The 18468-nt window shown below is 37.7% G+C and overlaps 1 protein-coding gene across 6 annotated transcripts in view; it reads right to left on the bottom strand.

Moving 5' to 3' along the window:
- NEK10 (NIMA related kinase 10) overlaps positions 1-18468 on the bottom strand; it is a 181135-nt gene that overhangs the window by 48356 nt on the left and 114311 nt on the right. For all 6 annotated transcript variants that reach the window (XM_019745290.2, XM_019745292.2, XM_074312742.1 and 3 more), the window contains one exon: positions 15662-15875. In XM_019745290.2, coding sequence (XP_019600849.2) covers positions 15662-15875 — 214 coding nt within the window. The remainder of the gene's footprint in view (positions 1-15661; positions 15876-18468) is intronic.

Here is an 18468-nt window from a genome sequence, read left to right as displayed (position 1 = left end):
TTTCTCGCCAAAATTAGACTTTCCGTAAAATATTCATATCTTTCAATCTATTTGATATTTTCCTATGAAACTTTCAGTGTTTTAGTTTAAAAAGAGGTCTCTATTTATTTACTTTGCAAAATTTTTGCCGGTTCCAACTAGAGGCGATATGACGAGTTTACTCGTTTCCCGCAAAAAATGTGTTAAAAAAAGTATTTGCTATGAAATCTTCTCAGTACCACAGTGAATAAGTAAAGCTTAGTTTCTCAAAGCTCAAGGGAAATTGGTATCAGACACAGCCAGGCCATGGAAAGAGAGAGATGAGGTCCCCTAAGAGACGAAGAGCTGCAGCTAAGGGGGCTTTCCAACCACTTAGGACCCCACGCCACTGCCTGGCATCCGCTCTCTCCACAGAGCTAGCCACAGGCTCCTCCAGGTTCCACTAAACTGCTGTGGACATTTTTTTATGATAGTGCCAGATTACCCTCTGGCCATGTGAGTCCACATTTCCCTAAACAGTATTATTAGAAACTGCAAGAGTATGTCTGAAGTTTCAATAAAAATAAAGGGGAAAAAAGATCACTCTCATTAAATGCTGCAACTTTTTATTTTCCTAAGAAAAAGACAGAGGGGAAGGAACTACATATGATTCAGCAGAGAAGTATCCCTTGTTTCTTCACTCAAGTAATTCTCAATACCTAACACGTTTATTACATGGGGCAGTTTGCAGCAAGTGTGCAAGACCTCCTTAGGCTGTGGGGCTAAACAGTGTTGAGAAACCTAAGGTATGGACCAAGGAGATGAAAAGACAAAGGAAGAACGGCCATAAAAAAGCAAAGGATAACAGTTGGAGAACATGCGAAGAAAGCAAAAGGCTGCATTTACTGAAAGGGAAAAATATCCACTCATGAAGTGTGCCAGAGATTGTTTAGTCACAAGTCAACTACCTCTTCTTAACTAAAAGGCTCCAATGATGAACGATGTTTGCTAAAGAGACAGGTTAATTTTTTCTTTTTTCAGATGGTTTTTCCTAAAATTAAAGTGACACCCACAGCTTCAAGGAGCAGGTTCCTAAAACTCCATGGTAGTAAAATTTGCAGATGAAAACAATCTAAGACATTATGAATGACTGCAGCGAGAAGTACACCTCTGAAAGCTTTCATTGTTTATGCTCACTAAACAAGGCAAAAATGCAAAGACTACCAAAGACATTTTGTGCATTGTAAAAGAATTTCTGTTATCTCTTTTTCCTGAAAATTGTTTCATTGTTCTTTTCTCAAAATTTCACCAAAAGGCTTGGAGATATTTGTTGTTCCATTGAAGCTAACAGGAAGTTGAAGGAGCATTTTAATTTTTTTGGTCTAGTTCCCCATCCAGTATTCAAAGTCTTCCTGCTTTTGTGACTCAGAATTATTCATTCCTGCTTTTTGGGTCTGCTAAGTTAGAACCTGAAATGAGAAATGCTTTAGATGCACTTTGGCAAAGCTGAATGTGTGCTTCTCAAAACATTTTCCAGGGCCTAAGGCTCCTAAGGGACTTCCAATGCCAGTCTCAGTTCTGCCCAAGCCCAGCCTCTGATACCAAACCCAGGAGCTCCTTGTAAGGCTCAAAACTTTCCTATAAAATCCATTCAGCCTCTTACAGGCCCTCCTCCTTTTCCTGTCCCAGCCCACAGATCCTTCTTCCTCCAACTATCCTCAACTGATGTCATTAGAAATTGACATAGAAATAAATGTTCAACTTAAGGTTTTCTCCTCCTTGTAACTTTTTAATTCTAAATAAATCGTCTCCTGCCCTATTATAAAGATCACAACTGGCATTTACAAATCTGTAAGGACTATACACCCAAGAGATGTCAAAGCTATCAATGTTGAGAAAGACAAGAGATCATTTTTGAGTAGAGAAAATTTTTTATCGTGTTGATGCAGTTAGATGCCAGAATTTATGTATCTCTAAAACTAGCAAAACTTCAGCAAAGGCTTTGTTTCTCTTAAGAACAGGCATCGATAAGACATCAGAGGAACATTATTCTTTGAACAAATGCAGAGTAGGGAGAAGCTGTGAGTTCCATACAGGCAATTCTAGACTTAAGGAGGTTTGACTTACCACCAATACCCAGTTGGGTTGCAAATCTAGTCATTTGCAACTGCCAAAATCGCATCCATAGGGTGCTTGCTTAAATTCTAATAAAAGGAATTCCCATTCTGGGACAAATGCTTTTTCAGAATCTATAAGCACGGAAGGTATGATAATGTAGAATGTGTAGTTTGTTTTAGTTTAAAAGCTCTAGTTCTATAATATCTTGGAGAAGTTTTTATTTCAAAAAAAATCTATATAGTTTATGAAGTTGCCATAAACTATATGCCACTGTAGACACACTTTCCCAAGTGTGATTTCCAGAGTTTTTGCTTGAGAATATTTGCATAGCCAAGTTATTATTCAACTCATTCCTTGAAAAACTGGGAGCTATTTCAGTCCCTTTTAAATTCCTCAATACCTTGCACATAGCAAATGCTCAGTAAGTAGTGGCTGTGTTGAGATCGAAGGGAAAGAAGGGCTAGAAAAGCAGGTGAATTCCCTTATAGGACAAGTAGACTTTGTAACTTCTGTGTTTTTCATCTTGCCCATGTACCCAGGACCCTCCAGTGTGAAATTTCTGTAAGCATGGAAGGGACTATTTGGTGATGCACCCGTGAATAAGAGCGACTTCTCCCTTCCTTTTTCCCCTTTGCGCTTAGGAAAAGTTGTAAAGTTCACCTGTCTTAGAGATGACCAGCCCAGAAATGACCATACGCCTCTGTGATCCAGCAGACACCGGCCAAAGGCAGCGATGATTGGATGTTTTCAGTATGAGAGTGGAGGCCTTTAAGACATGTTCAAAAGTTGCCTCTGGCAAGTACATAAACCTATTAAAGGCATTAGGGGGAAAAGGTGCAGCCTTGGGGGATGGAATTTGGCTGCTGTCATCATTTTCACTTTCTAATTACTTAGGATTTTTCTAGGAGTAGGAGAGGGAGTTCAAGTTTCTTTGGCCTTTGTATGTCCCAGGAAATGATGGACATATTCCGTGTATTGACATGGCAGCAAGGAGAGGACAATGCAAATCATACGATAAAATCATCATTGATAGGGTCATCATTACTGCTACAGAAGAGGCTTCCTGGCTCCATTGCTGACATAGGCGCAATTATATTTAGCTCGGTTTTGCTCATTATAATGTAATTTTTTATATGTGGAGTAGATCATAATACATTTTGGTTGAACAGCAATTCTACAGTATCAGACTGACATTGCCCAAATTAACAGAGGCAACAGAGAAAGAATTAAGAGAGCCTATTTTATTAAAACTAGTGCAATTTTTATAATTGCCCAGAATGTTAGTTTTATACAGATAGAGAGAAAGAAAAGCAAGCAATAAATATAATGGATAACAGCAGTTATATCCTAGAGAAGCTTTACTTTAGAACCATGAGGAAGGTACTATTTCTATTGTGTTATAATTACCCATATTCTATTTGTTTAGTTAATAACTGTGACCTTACATACATAAATTGGGGCTATCTGGTGCTTGACAGAAAGTCATCTGCCTGAGGTGATATCTTTTCAGTGGCAAACCAAGTTCTACGCTTTTCCGGAGTGATAGCACAAAGAAAATTCAAAATATTCTATTGTTCATTGGATCATTGACTACATATTATTGTATATAAACTCAGTCCCTAAAATTCAAAGTATTAAAAAATCAGCCGGGGGGGTCAGATGGCTGAAGAGGCCATGTAGACACAGTCCATAGCTGAGTGGACTCTCCACTTCGAGGAAGGCGATGAGAGGCTCCTCTGCAGAACCTCAGTCTGGGACACAGCTTTGCCATCACAGAGAGATGGACTGCTAGAGCAAAGCTGGAGCCTGGTCCCTCATTGAGGTAGATGGAATTCTTTTAGCTCCAAAGTTGTTTGGATGATGTCTTATCTCATTTATAAAATTCGGAAGAATTTCCCTTCTCCCATGTCCCACATATTAAGTAGAAGAGTAATATATTCAATTTAAATTAGGAAAATTAGTGTCTAGGGCCTAGAAAATAGCTAAACTTATAAATATTAACGTGTTTCCCTGAAAATAAGAACTAGCCAGACCATCAGCTCTAATGCGTCTTTTAGAGCAAAACTTAATATAAGACCCGGTAATAATATACTATATTATATTATATTATATTATATTATATTATATTATATTATATTATATTATATTATATTATATTATACTGGGTCTTATATTATATTAAAATAAGACCAGATCTTATATTAATTTTTGCTCCGAAAGACACATTAGATCTGATGGTCCAGCTACATCTTATTTTTGGGGAAACACGGTGTATAATAAAAGGAAATGTTCTCTTTAAGTTTAGATATTAATTTTCATTTTGTTTTGAATGTCTTTAAAACGTTCATATAAAGGTAAATATTTTGCTTTAATATAATTAAATGCACATAATTATGACCCCATTATTATAATGGAAACTCTCTTAATTAGAACTTCTTCAAAGCACAAGAACATATTAATGAACTGTCACTAAATTAAGTAAAATTAGAGAATGAATTGATTATAATAATTCAATCTAAAATTCCAGTACCAAATTTACTGTGTCTGGCAATGTTTCACTGCTATCCAATAACTAACCTAGTATTCTAAGGCAGGTTTGCTAGAAGTAATAATACTAATAAAGATGAGGAGCAGAACAGGGTCATAATCTGAAATGTCACTTTTTGAAAACACAGACAATATGGTCTCCATCAACATTTACTGGCCACCATTTTGTTCCAAGACTGCAAACAAACTGATGAAAAGAACTGAGTGTATATGTTAATATTTCCAAAAGCATTTGAAAGAAGCCAGAATTAGGCAACACCACTTAATATATAGAAGAAACAATGCACAGAGTATTATCAAGTGGTCAAGTTTTAAGACATTCTACTTTGGATTGCTCAAAAACAAGAAATACAACTGAAAACCAGCAATGCTTAAAGCACTAAACAGTATGGAGTTAGACATGATGGTATCAATATAGATGAAACCTACAAATGGGAACCCAACTTACTATTCCATTTTTCACGCAAAATTACGTAAGGAAAGGTCTAATTCTTGTTAAACTGCACACTTAGCACATGACATCAAAATATGTACTAAACTTTTAAGAACAAGTAGACATAGAATCAAAAATCAAGGAAGAGTCACCATCATTTTTTGCCTGGTCCCAGTACAATCTCCTCTAAACCAACCTCCCTGCTTCTACTCCTGGCTCTCAGCACTCTATTGCTACACAGCAGCCAGCTATATATCACTTTAAAGCATGATGTCACCCCTTTCACTAAACTCACACCACTCAAGTCTACACCACGGACTCGAGCCTCCTCACCTCCTACTGTCTTCCCCTGCTTCACTGCACTCTAGCCACACAGGCCTCCCTGCTTGTTCCTTGAACTTGGCAGGAACATTCCCAGCTTAGGGTCCTTGGACTTGCTGTTCCTTCCACCATCAATGTTGCACCTCCAGATATTTGTATTCTGGTTTCTGCTCGAATGTCACATAATTACAGAGGTTTTCCATGACATCTCTTAAAATACCCTGTCTCTCTACATACACCAGTCATTATCTATTACCTTGTCTTCTTATATTTTTTTGTCCATAGCACTTAAATTTATTTGTTTTTTAGTTTTTATTTGTCTTCCCCTAATATGAAGGTGAGGTTCTTTGACTGTTCTGTTCACTGTTACAACACCAGACTAGAATAGTTCCCAGAAGAAAGTAGGTGCTCAATAAATTTTGTTGAATATGAGAAATAAAATATTGATTTTTTTCAGTGTTGAAAAGATCCTCTCAGTGTTAAAACGAGGTAGAAATAAAAAATTTAGCATGATTGTTTTTGAAGAAATTGGCAAACTGATTCTAAAACTAATAAGGACATACAACAGATCTAGAATAACCAAATCAAACTCGACAAAGAACAAAACTGATATTCAAGACAGTGTGGTACTGGCCTAAGAATAGACATATATATCAATGGTACAAAATAGAGTTCAGAAATAGATCCACATATACTGCCAAATGATTTTAACTAAGATGCCTAATAAAATTAATAGGGAAAGACTAGGAATTTTAAGAAATGATCCTAGAAAACTGAATACCCATATACCAGAGGTGCCAAAAATTGTATATACATGACTTGTATTCATCTTTTGTTATTGGTATATATTGAGTATTACCATTTTAACATAGATTTTTTTCCTTTCTTAAAATGTGTATACATTTTTTTGGCACCCTCTGTAGGAAAAAAAATAAAATTCAATCTCTTCATTATTCTATTAACAAAATTAAATTGAAATGGATCACATACCTAAACCTAGAGCTATAACCGTAAAGAATTTACAAAAAAAAAAAACAAAACGAAAAGGTCCATTTTTGCAACCTTGGGATAGGAAACAATTTCTTTAACAGAATGCAAAAAGCCTGAACAACAAAAAACAAACAAAATAACTAAATAAATAAATTGGACTTCAACAAAATTAAAATTTAACAAAAATATCATTAATAAAATATAGTTAAGTCACAGTCTGGGACAATGTTTGCAATACATATGTGTGACAAGAGAGTCATATCTGTAATATATAAAGAACTCCCACAAATCAATAAAAACAAAGAATTCAATAAAATAATGGCCAAAGATTAGAACAGAAAATTCACACAAAGAGATATATGAATGACTGACAAGCACAATTAAGAGTACTCAACACCCATAGTTATCAGGAAAATGCAAACTAACACTTCAAAGAGTACCCTTTTATATCCACTACAAAGGCTAAAATCTAAAAGACTGACAATACCAAAAGTTTACAAGAATGTGGAACAATTGGAACTCTCATACATTGCTCCTTAAAGTGCTAAATAGCACAGTGTTGGAGAACTCTTTGGTAGTGTTTAAGGTTTTAAAGTTAATCATAAACTACCTTATGACCTTGCATTCCTAGGTATTTATCTAAGAGAAATTGAAAATATATCCACAAGAAGACTTATTCAAGAAAATTCATAGCAGTCTTACTTATAAAACCCAAAATCTAGAAACACCATATAAGTATTCATCAAAAGGAGAATAAACAAATTATGACCTATTCATATAGCATAATACTCTAGCAATATAAACAAATTACTGCTATACACAACAATATAGATGAATCTCACAGACATTATGTCATGTGAAAGAAGTCAGATGTTAAAGAGTGCATATTGTTTGCATTTAGTCAAACAATAGGCAAAAGTCGTCTATAGTGATGGAAATCCTAACAGCTTGCCCAGGGGCAGGGAATTGTATGAAAAGGGGCATGAGGGAACTTTCTGAGGTAATGTAAATGTTCTGAGTCTGGTGTTGGGTGGGAGCTACACCTGTGTCAAAAGTTATTAAACTCAGCACTTAAAATTTGTACATTTTACTATATGCAAATTATACCTCAATGAAAATTGGGAGAGAGTTGTAGGGTGGATGTAAGAATTGCATGCGTATCTGTGTGGGAGCCTATAAGGCATTGCTTAGTTTTCTTAAAACACAACAAATATAGAACATTTAAAACAAGTCATGATTGTTCCTGATACTTCTTTCACTGTATCATTACTTGTATTTTCACAGCTTTTGGGGGAAATTCAGTCAACAATTAACCAGACAATAAAAGTAAAGATGTTCAAAAAAATATTGTCCTTTTAAAATGCATCATTTTCTACATGACTTAATTTAATCTTTGAGCAAAGGACCACAGGCACATGCCGTTAGTGGTGTGCTCAGCAATTATAAAAGGCATATGGTATAAGAAAAATAAAGCAACTCAGATAAATAATCAACTTTCCTTTCTTAATTTGCAAGAAAATGAGAATCGGTGCTTGCGTACCTGCTCAATTCTTAAGTGGTCAACTTTAAAGACATTTCAGAACTTAAGAAAAATAGCAAATGCCTGTCAATAAAGTTTGCTAAGAACACATACAGACTGTAGTTGAAAACTCCAATAAGAATTCCACAATAAAGAAGTGAAATTATGAAGGGTTTGTGAATTTAGAAAATAATCTTTCCTCATTAGTACTCTACTAGCTACCCTGTCCCCGAAAACAGGTAAAATTTAAGATGATAATTATGTGCATCATATTTAAATAGTTTGACAATATCAGATTAACATAGAAATTTTTCTTTTTTAATTCACCAAAAGCTTAGAGTAGGTTTCTAGGACTCAATCTATGTACACTTGCCTACCATTTTAAGCATTAGATAATTTATCAAGATCAGATATAAGTTTCTTGAAAGATCATTTAGGTAGGCACATAGAGGATAGATGGCTGAGGAAATGGGATGATTCTAGATTACTTGGGTAGAACAGATTCAATAACTGGGAAGGTCTTCAAAGGAGAACTGACGCTTCTCTAAGATGAAAAAGAAATTACATCTGTAGACAGCAGCTTTAGCCGGTGCCCCAGAGTTCTACCTTGCCTTTCCTGCCAGCCTGCCCTATGGATTTCGTATTTGCCTATCCAGCCCCCACAATCATATAAGCTAATTCCTTGCAAAAAAATCTCTTAATATATAACTCCCACTGGTTCTGATTCACACATTTTGTGTAGGACTGTCCTGCACATGGAATAATATTAGCTTCCCTGATTGCTGCCCCTTAAGTAGCAGCAGTATTCAAAGTCACTGGGATAAAAAAAATGCCACCCCTGACCCCACCCCACCCAACATTTCCTAGTGACCCCTGTGGATAGTGCAGAGGTAATACCCTGAACCACTGCTAGGGGTGAAGAAGAGCGTTGAGGCAAGAGAGTTGGATATTACAATGATGCAATGTGAGATAATGAGAATAAGAACTGAAAGGATAAGATGGGTTTGTCAGACATTCCAAAGATAGGATTGGCAAGAGCTTTGTAATGAAATGCATGTAGGACTTGAAGGAGTTAAGGTTCCAATTAAGGTGACGAGGTGTAGAACAAGGCAGAGTTAAGGGAAGAGAATCCGTTCACTGTCAGACTTGCTGAGTACGAAGTACCTGTTGGATATGCAGGTAAATGTCCAGTAAAAAATTTAGGTCTGATACACAGGACAAGCGGAGATTAGACATGCAGTTTTGGAGGTCTTCAGAAAAATGGGTGTGGAAATTGTAAAACACATCCCAGTGAATTTTGCCTTCTTAGAAAATTTTGGGTGCTTTCCTTCCTGCAACGCTTATATTACTGAGACCAGGCCATAAGGATGAGGCTTATAAATCCAAGGGAAGGCTGGGATGAAGAACATAGGCTGGGAAAGTAGGAGGACGTGATGGAAGGGCAGTTTCTGGTAGAGGGGACAGGAAACTGGGAAGTCTTCCTGAAGCTCAAAGGAGGGCCCTGAGAGGAAGACAGAAGATGAGACGGCAGGTGCAACCATCCATGTTTTTCCTCCTCACACCGCTCTGAGCAGAGGGGAACCTCAGGAGTGGAGTAGGGCAATTGGTAGAAACACACGGAGAACTTGAGCGGGCAATCCAGATGCAGCCAGAAAAGACTGAAAGCTTCAGAAAAGTTTTGGGATCATCATAATACTGTATCTTACGTGGTTTATAAGGGCACTTAAGATAGGCCTCATGAGGGGGGATACTATGTCTGTTTTGTTGATTGTGATATAACTAGCACCTAGAATAGTGTCTGATATCTAATAGATATTCAATCAATATTTGCTGAATGGATAGGTGAATGACTGGCACCTGGGGTAGAAGAGTAGGGAAGGATGAAGAAAGTACCTGAGCCAGGAGGGCTGATATATTGCCCCCACTCCCAGTTAGTTCTCCATGGGCTGTATGTGCATGAATGGGAACCCACTAGAAGATGGCTGTGGTCCTGGCTGGCGAGTTTACCAGGCCATCACTGCATGGGGTGGGGGGCACAGAGAAGCTAGCTCAAAAAACGATGCAAAGGCAGAGCCCCCAAAGCCACAGAGAAGTGTTCACCTCATCTAAGGTCAGCAGAGGCCAGGAGAAGAAGGCAGCCTGCAGAGCCCCTGGCCCTCTCCCACCTGCACGGCGATGCCTAAGCTTCCTCCTGCACCCACTTGCCACCTTGGGAGGCAGAAATGGAGAGGAGAACCTTTGAAATGGGAAAAAACACTTTTAGGCCAAACGTGACTAATGTAAGTGATAATGGCTACATCCACCATTTCCTGCCATCAGCAGAGACAGGGACTCAAAATAAAGTGATACATGATTATAGAAAATAAAGTATCGATTTGGTACAATTGATTTTTACCCAAATTCATAGGAAATGAAAAACCATGGTGCTGGATGGAGATCACTCAAGGGAAGAACAGGAAGAGAAGCAGAACATCTAAATTTAAGAGGCCAGGGTTGAAAAAGAAAATAATGAAGAGTATTCAGTGAGGTGAGATGGAAACCAGGATAGCGGAGTGAAGTGGAAACCACAGCAAAAAGAAAAAAGAGAAAAAAATTTCATGAACATATAAACAACAAGGAAAAATTAGCCTTCAGTTTAATAATTTGGTTGGTAGGTACTTTGGAGAAATTCAAGGTTTTAGTCTACATTACCCAGGATTGAATCCAAATGGTATTCACAAACTTCTGCCGTCTAGCACCAGTCTGCTTTCCTAGGCTTTTCAAACGATATATAAAAATATTATGCATTGTAAATCAGGAGACACAACTTGCATTTCCAGCTCTGTCACTAACACCTAGCTCAGTGACCTTGGATAAGATTCTTAACTTTTATTGCTTTCCTTTTGCTTGCCTATTAAATTAAAGCATAATAAAATAATACCATTTCCAAAATCTAATTCTTAGTTGTAAATGAGCTAAGCTGTTATATCTGGAGTTTCTACACTTCTGCTATTTTTCCCATCCAGGAGTGACTTTCTTACCTAGTTTTCAAGGCCCAGTCTTTCACTGTAGGTACTTCCCTGAACCATCACCCACATACGCATATCTCAGTTGGCATTTATCCAAACTGTCTGGAATCATTAGAAATTTCCTCCTGCATATATATCTTGGATTCCCAAATAGATTGTAAGTTACTTCATGACTGAGACCATTGTTTATAGGTTTTTATAACCTTCACAATACCAAGCACAATGCCTCACATTCAGAAGACATTCGGCAAATCCTTGTTTCATCATTCCTTATAGACAGCAAGCATTTTTCATTTTTCTCTTTGTTTCCTTCCCTGATAGCCTTATGGATGTGAAAGTAGTTCTCCAAACTGAACGAACTTACTAAACTAGTAAAAAGAAATCATTACTAAGCTTTAAAATAGGGGCAGTGAAGATAAAAGTACCTACCAAACATCATTGGAAGAGAAGTGGTAAAAGTCTGCAAATCTCATACTGCAAGGACATGCTTCTCCCATGATTACTCTTCAGCCTCCCTGGAACTTTCAACTCAGCTCCATTTGTACATGTAGGAATATGCTCTATCCCCCAATGTGAATAGTAGTCTGAAGCTGGATCCATAAAACCCCAATAACTGAATTCAATTTAAGTTTTCCATTGAGTATCCAGATTTTTCCAGGCTGGATTATTTTTTAACACTCATCCTTGTATTTGTTGGTGAAGATTTAAGCAACACACTCTTTTGAAGTCTCTGCAACCAAGTCTTCTGTCTGGGCTTCAAGATAATATCTAAAGGGTAATTATTCTGTGTGTTTAACATGTATGCAGTGCCAAAACACGAATCATGATTTTGACTATTACAATGCCATGATACCCTCTAATTGCAATGGCCTTTTATTACTCCGCATTTAAGGGAAAATTGCACCTCATTTTTCTCTGCTGGAGTTTTGGTATTCTTGATTCTGTGCTCTCCTTATGATATCTTATTTTGAACTATATAACTTGGAAAGTTGAACGTTCTTCAAAAGGAAAGTCTTGCTTCTTCCATAGAGGGTAAACCACAGTGCACAGGTGTGAATTTTATTAGTGAAGCCTTCTTTGTTCTTTTGAAATATATATTAATACTTGTATTTACCAGCTCATAATGAAAATTGTCAAGAATTGCCATAGTCAAGAATAAGATAACATGTGAAAGTAAACAGGATGCACCCCACGAGATAGGAGCCTTTAATGGTTCGCATTAATTGTGCTTGCCTGCTAATTTGCAACATTTCGGTAATTCACAGTGGATCTTTTTACCAGTGCTGGGAATTCATCAAGTTCTACTGAACCCACTAAATTATTTTTCCTTTGATTATGATTTATCATTAGATTTATGTAACTGCATTATTGATATTAACTGCTCTGGGATAACTTCCCACTGTATTTGAAATGAAACAACCATAGTACCATAATACAAGGCGTGATCAATAAGTACGGTGAATGTTTAAATTAAAAAACAATGTATTACAGTGAAAGACAAATTGCCATTAATCTCCTACAAAATACTCCCCTTGCTTCAAACACACTTATCCCGTCATTCTTGCCACTTTTGGTAGCAGTTCTGGAAGTCCTCTTTTGTGTCTTTAGTTGTGCTGTCATAGCTGCCTCGATGACCGGAATCAATTCAAAGTATTTACCTTTCATGGTCATTTTGACTTTGGAGAAGAGCCAGAAGTCATGTGGGGCCAGATCCAGTGAATAAAGTGGATGAGGACACACTGTAATGTTTTTATTTGACAGAAATTGTCATATATCAGAAGCAATATGTGACACAGTGCCTTTCCATTGTGATAAAAAAAATTACCATGAATGCTGCTGCTAAGTGCCATCTAATGGAAAGGCAGGGATCTTCAATACAGGAAGTGGCGTGTTGAACTTTAGTAACAGTGTGTGACAAGTTTCAACTTGTTCTGTGCAGTCAGTTGGGTGTGAACTATGATTGGGAGAAGCTGTGTTTTAAAGTGTGCCGTAAATCATCCTCCATCATGACAATGCTCGGTGTCACACATCGCTTCTGGTATACGGCAATTAACGTCAAATGAAAACATTACGGTGTGTCCTCATCCACCTTATTCACTAGATCTGGCACCATTTGACTTCTGGCTCTTCCCCAAAGTCAAAATGATTCAGGATATTGAGGCAGCCATGACAATGCAACTAAAGACACTCACGAAAGAAGACTTCCAGAACTGCCACAGAAAGTGGCAAGAACGATGGGAAGTATATTTGAAGTAAGGGGGAGTATTTTGAGGGGGATTAATGGCAATGTGTCTTTTACTGTAATAATTTTTTTTTATTTAAACATTCATCATATTGTTTGATCACACCTCGTACTGCTTACAAACAAAAAGAAACATGCACTTTTACACTACAGTTTTTCTGCCTGCAATGATTCAGTGGTATGTTTTTAAAAATAATAACTGGTACTTAGTGAGGATAATGTCAATTAATTACATGTTTTCTTTTAATGGAATGTAATCATATTTCCTTCTCAGTTCCTTCAAAAAGTTGCATTTTTTTTTTCATTTTAGTTAACATTTGATTAATCTTGAAGTGAAAAATTACCAGTATACCTAAAATTGTGCAAAAGAAGATATTTTATGGCACTTTAAAAATACAAAATTTGCTTTTATTAAAGCAAAATTGAAGCATAGTAAAGCACTTCTCTATGGTTTTTATAAGACTGAATGTTCCATGAGGGTGCTGAGACTGGCTAGGAGCAGGTACTTAATATTTATTAATCGCATAAATAACATACATGGATTTAGTACTAATGGATCAGTTAGTACTCGATTAACAAGTTGCATCAACAAATTGTTCTTCAACACAAGCATTGCTCATTTTATATTATTGATGCTATCTTACAATTTACGCCACTTTTTAATTAGCGCAGTACATTCAAACACATTAACCATAGGAGCTTCTGAAATAGGTAATATGTTCCCCCTAATGTACGGATGAGTAAAGAACCTCTAGAAACTCAAAACTCCGTCCTTGACTATAGATCTCTCCTTTGTTTTACCTGGTCATGGCCTGAGAGTTAGATTTCTACAGTTAAAATGGCCGCCCAAAAACGTACTGAAATATTGATAGGTGAAACAATAGGTATCTTGGATTTGGAAGGGGTAGTGGGTGGCTATAGAGATGATACATGACTGGCCTAAAGTATCAATTATTGAAACTGGGAAATGGGTACACGAAGTACTCTCTTTACTTCTACAAATATATGAAATTTTCCACAATAGAGAGTTTTTTTAAAAAGCTGAGAAGTAACATTAAATAAATTAATGAAATGGTCCTTCTCAAGGTGTTTTGCTAAAGATAAGAAAATTTCTACTGAAAGATTTCACACTAACTCCACCCGTCAGCTACATGAAGCTAATATAAACTAATTCTTTTATATCCAACTGGAAATTGGCCGAGTAGCTCTGTGATGCAGAACTTAACAGAAATGACTAAATCTCTTGCATTTTAGTTTACTGAAAATGCTATACTCGGAATGCAACATGACGTCCATAGAATAATGTGTTTCTCATTGTTGCCTAGTTTTAACAGCATCTGGTAGCAGAATTACAAGCAAAGTGCACTCTCACTCCCTGTGTATAAGATTTAACTGTGTTCTGCAAGAGCTGTAACTCCAAGTCACAAGCTCCTAAACACAAATCGAGGCCTTAGGTAATCACCGTGGATTGTTCTCTGAAATTGCAGCTGGGCTCAGCCTTTAAGACAATGAAGATGAAAGAGATTCCCCCACAAAGAAACCTATATCGAACTGCGGGTTCCAAGTGTGTCAAGACAAACCCACTGAACAGTAGCGTTTTCCCTCTAAAAAGAAAGGAGTTTGCTGGATATGCTGTTATTTGAGAAATCAGAACATCTTATATAAGAGACCAACGTCTTATATAAGTTTCCCAGCTGAAGCAGAGCAGGTCCTTAGAATCCTGGAAAGGAATTTAATGAACAGGTACCCTGATCAAGTATCCTGATCAAGAATGAGTGTTATGACCCTATTGCCTTGGAAGCCAGCCCCCCCAAGGGAGAAAAAGAACGCTTAGGGATTGAACGGCCCCTTACTAGGTCCCTGCTCAGGGGAGCCCAGATCACAAGCAAAGGATGGGCCATTGGTCATGATGCAACAGGCACATAACTGACACGACCACTTGCACACATGGACATTTGTCACTTTGGCATCCCTTTTTCAAGGTATGCTCAGAAATAAACACCCAAATAATTGAAAGGTTACTGGAAAGAAAAATAAAAGCACATATTCCGATTTGAAGGATAGCAACGTTATTACCACCACAAACAGGAATGAAAGCAATTACACAGATTAACAAGAAAAATATTTTAAGGCAAATATTGTTTCCTTCTCTCAATAACACATGACATTTTCATCCATATGCCCAAAATCAGATGGCTGAAAAAATTAAATATAAGCATTCACTGCTATTTATACAAAGATCAATATATAAACTTAAAGAATTGCTAAGAGATCCTTTTGCTACCTCTGGTTTTGTAATACATACAATAAATTATGGGTTACTCCTTTGGGAAATCAGTTATATTGAATTACTTTAATTATAAGATACAGACAGGGATGCAAGTATGTAACTATAACAGTGAAATATTACATGTAGCATTTGATATTTTCCTAACTTAGGATGAATTTCCCTTAAGACCAGTACGGACAACCTCAGACGACCTTGTTAGAGGGTATCACGAAGAGACTGAAAGGTTCACACTTACGTGAGACAGCAGAGCCAGCTCATGGTGACATGTGACGGCGTTGCGGTTGGCTTCCATAAAATATCTCTGTGTGCGCCTCCGTTCCCGTTCCAGTTTCTTTTCCAAGGCCAGCTGGGATATAGATAAGCTGTCTAAATACTTCATCATGACATCTGAGATCATGGAGCTGACTTGTACAATATCTGGGCGGCCTTCTGCATCAGGAGTGAGGCACCTAAGAGAAGAGAAGAGAATTACACTCTGCTCAATGTCAGGGCCAGGCCGCAGGTGTGGAGGGTCAAAGATAAATTCCACTGTATGTCCACCAAGGTGTTTGCACCCATGGGGTAAGACAGACATCAAGCTCAGTTTTAAATCCAAGACTTCTCAAAAGGCATTTGAAAAGTTTGGGAAAGAGAGAATGGCAGCACTGTTCTCTTTGCAACTGGACTGGCAGGCAAGGGTTCCAGACTGAGCGGAAGCTGCTCCTTGGGTCAGGATAGGCGGGTGGTGTTATCTTCTCCTGTGTGAATTGGTTAATTTCTAAAATCACTGCCGACTCACTGGTCAGTGAATCAAAAAGGGACACGAATGATATAGGCCCTGATGATCACCCCTGATGCACCAAAAGGAAGAAAGTTTTCTGAGGCGGGAGTGTCACAATTTATTGGCTTTTTCCAGCTGCACAGCGGCAATATCAAACGCATCCTGATCAGTGAGTGTCTCACAAAACACCAAGTCACAAAAATAAAATGCAACCCAGTTACTTAGAGGTTTAAGATATTTGTAGTAATTTTTTCTTTTAAAGTAGCTAATTTGACACATTACATGCTAATATTTTCTATGATTTTGGGGAGATAGGAATTATCAATCAGCCTGCTACAGAGAGTATTGTTCATATCACAGCCAGACACTCATAGAAGGCTCTTCTAGATGCCCATGGGATCAATTCTCGAGACCATTGGTTTGCATGTGTTACATACTACTGGCACTCACTACATTTTCTCTATTTTTTACTCTAACTTCACTGCAGTCCTGTGTGTTTTTCAGTAAAATTGAACTTGTTTGCACTTTAAGAAAAAGGTCTAATTTTCACATCTTGTATTTGATTTAGCAACCCCCAGTTAAAATAACTCTATACTGACGTCTCCAGGCAAGATTTAAGAGTTATTACACATAATTATTCTTCAAAACAAGTCAAACTCAGACTCTAACTTGTTGAGATGCTAATTATTCTTTCTTATTGAGGTTTTTAGCCATGAGTAAAATACAAACGTCTTAATCAGATTTTAAGACATTACTTTATCATGTCATGCTTTACCTTTACACTACTTCTTTTTAAGTTCTAAGGCAATAGGCTTAATACTATGATTATGACGAACACATATATACATCTTCTGAATTCTTAGATAACAAAGTTCAGCCTATGCATTTATTATATACAAAGTAAGGCAAGAGATTGTGGAGATAGAGCCAGCTATATAATTTGTTGGGCGCCCAGTACAAAATGAAAATGTGGGGCCTCCACAGAGTGGAAAAGTCAATCTCCCCTTTCCATAGTCCAGCATCCTAATTGATGGTAGAAGAGAGACCCCAAAAAGTTGCACCCTCCATACCCACAGGATATAAGAGGCCTCCACTGAATCGACCAGCAAACACGCTATGGTGCTGCCAGCCTGGTCAGGGATGGCTTCTTCTTGGCCCCGCCGCAAGACAGAGTGGGGCACATACTGCCCCCTGACCCTCTCCTCACCTACAGATACACCCCATGGGGGAGGAGGGTAAAGGTGGAAACAGGCCTCCCCTGTTGACATACCCAATCACCATACTAGGTAAAGGGCAGCAGCAATGATGGAACAGGGACACGTAGATAAAACTGGAGGCCAGGTGGGGGCAAAAGGGGTTGGGAGTAGATGGCTGAGAATCTATGCCAGAGAAGCAGGGAGCTGGAGGGACCAAAAATGACCTGAGGCTCCAAGCCCCCAACACACATGCTCCTTGTCCCATCAGACTTCACTTCCCAAACACAAATTCAAAGATAAAATTAAGTTCAAGACCTTGAACACAGAGTCTTAGACCCAGACCACAGGACCCCTGTCAGTGTGGAGGCCCCAGGCATAGTCATAAACATGTGATGCCAGCCTGTGTGGCAATAACATATTTGTATTCAAGTGTCTTACCTTTACTCATAATCACAAAAGAATCTAAGTGTTGAATTTCACCTTCTAATTAAATCAAGTTCTTCATCTACTCTCATTTAATTAGCAAAAGGGATTAAAGCTGATAAAAATGTTTGCTTGACCTAATGTTGGTTATGACTACCATGTGAGCAAAAAAGCCAAAAAAATAAACAAAACTTCTAGCATCTAAGCTTTTCATTAGTGCAGATATTCTAAATTCTTAGTCTGCAGATACACAAACTGATTTTCATGGTAATATTAGCAGTTGAATTATCAGCTGAGTTTTGTTTTGTGTTGTTTTTTAATCAAAAAGGCAACATAAGCTAGTTTTACAAATTTATGGTTATATATTATGGTAAATGAGAACCAGAATGGCCTTGTGTTCTGGCAGTTAGTCATCTCCTCCTCTCCCAAAGTTATTCCTCATCCTGTATTTGCCAGTTCTGGAAAAGGAACCACCTGGGAGATACAGTTTAGCATCATAACTAGGCCTACAGGCTCTAGGTCACATTGCTGGGCTTTAAATCCTGGCTCACCCTTTGTTAACTCTGATCTTAAGCAAGACTTAGTTGCTAAGCTTCAGACAGCCCGTCTATAAAATGGGGTGATCACAGTATTTACCTCACCAAGCTGGTATGGTGATTACAT

Source organism: Rhinolophus sinicus, linkage group LG10 (genome assembly GCF_036562045.2).
Source record: "Rhinolophus sinicus isolate RSC01 linkage group LG10, ASM3656204v1, whole genome shotgun sequence".
Classification (NCBI taxonomy): domain Eukaryota; kingdom Metazoa; phylum Chordata; class Mammalia; order Chiroptera; family Rhinolophidae; genus Rhinolophus; species Rhinolophus sinicus.
This window is presented reverse-complemented; position numbering and strand designations above follow the sequence as displayed.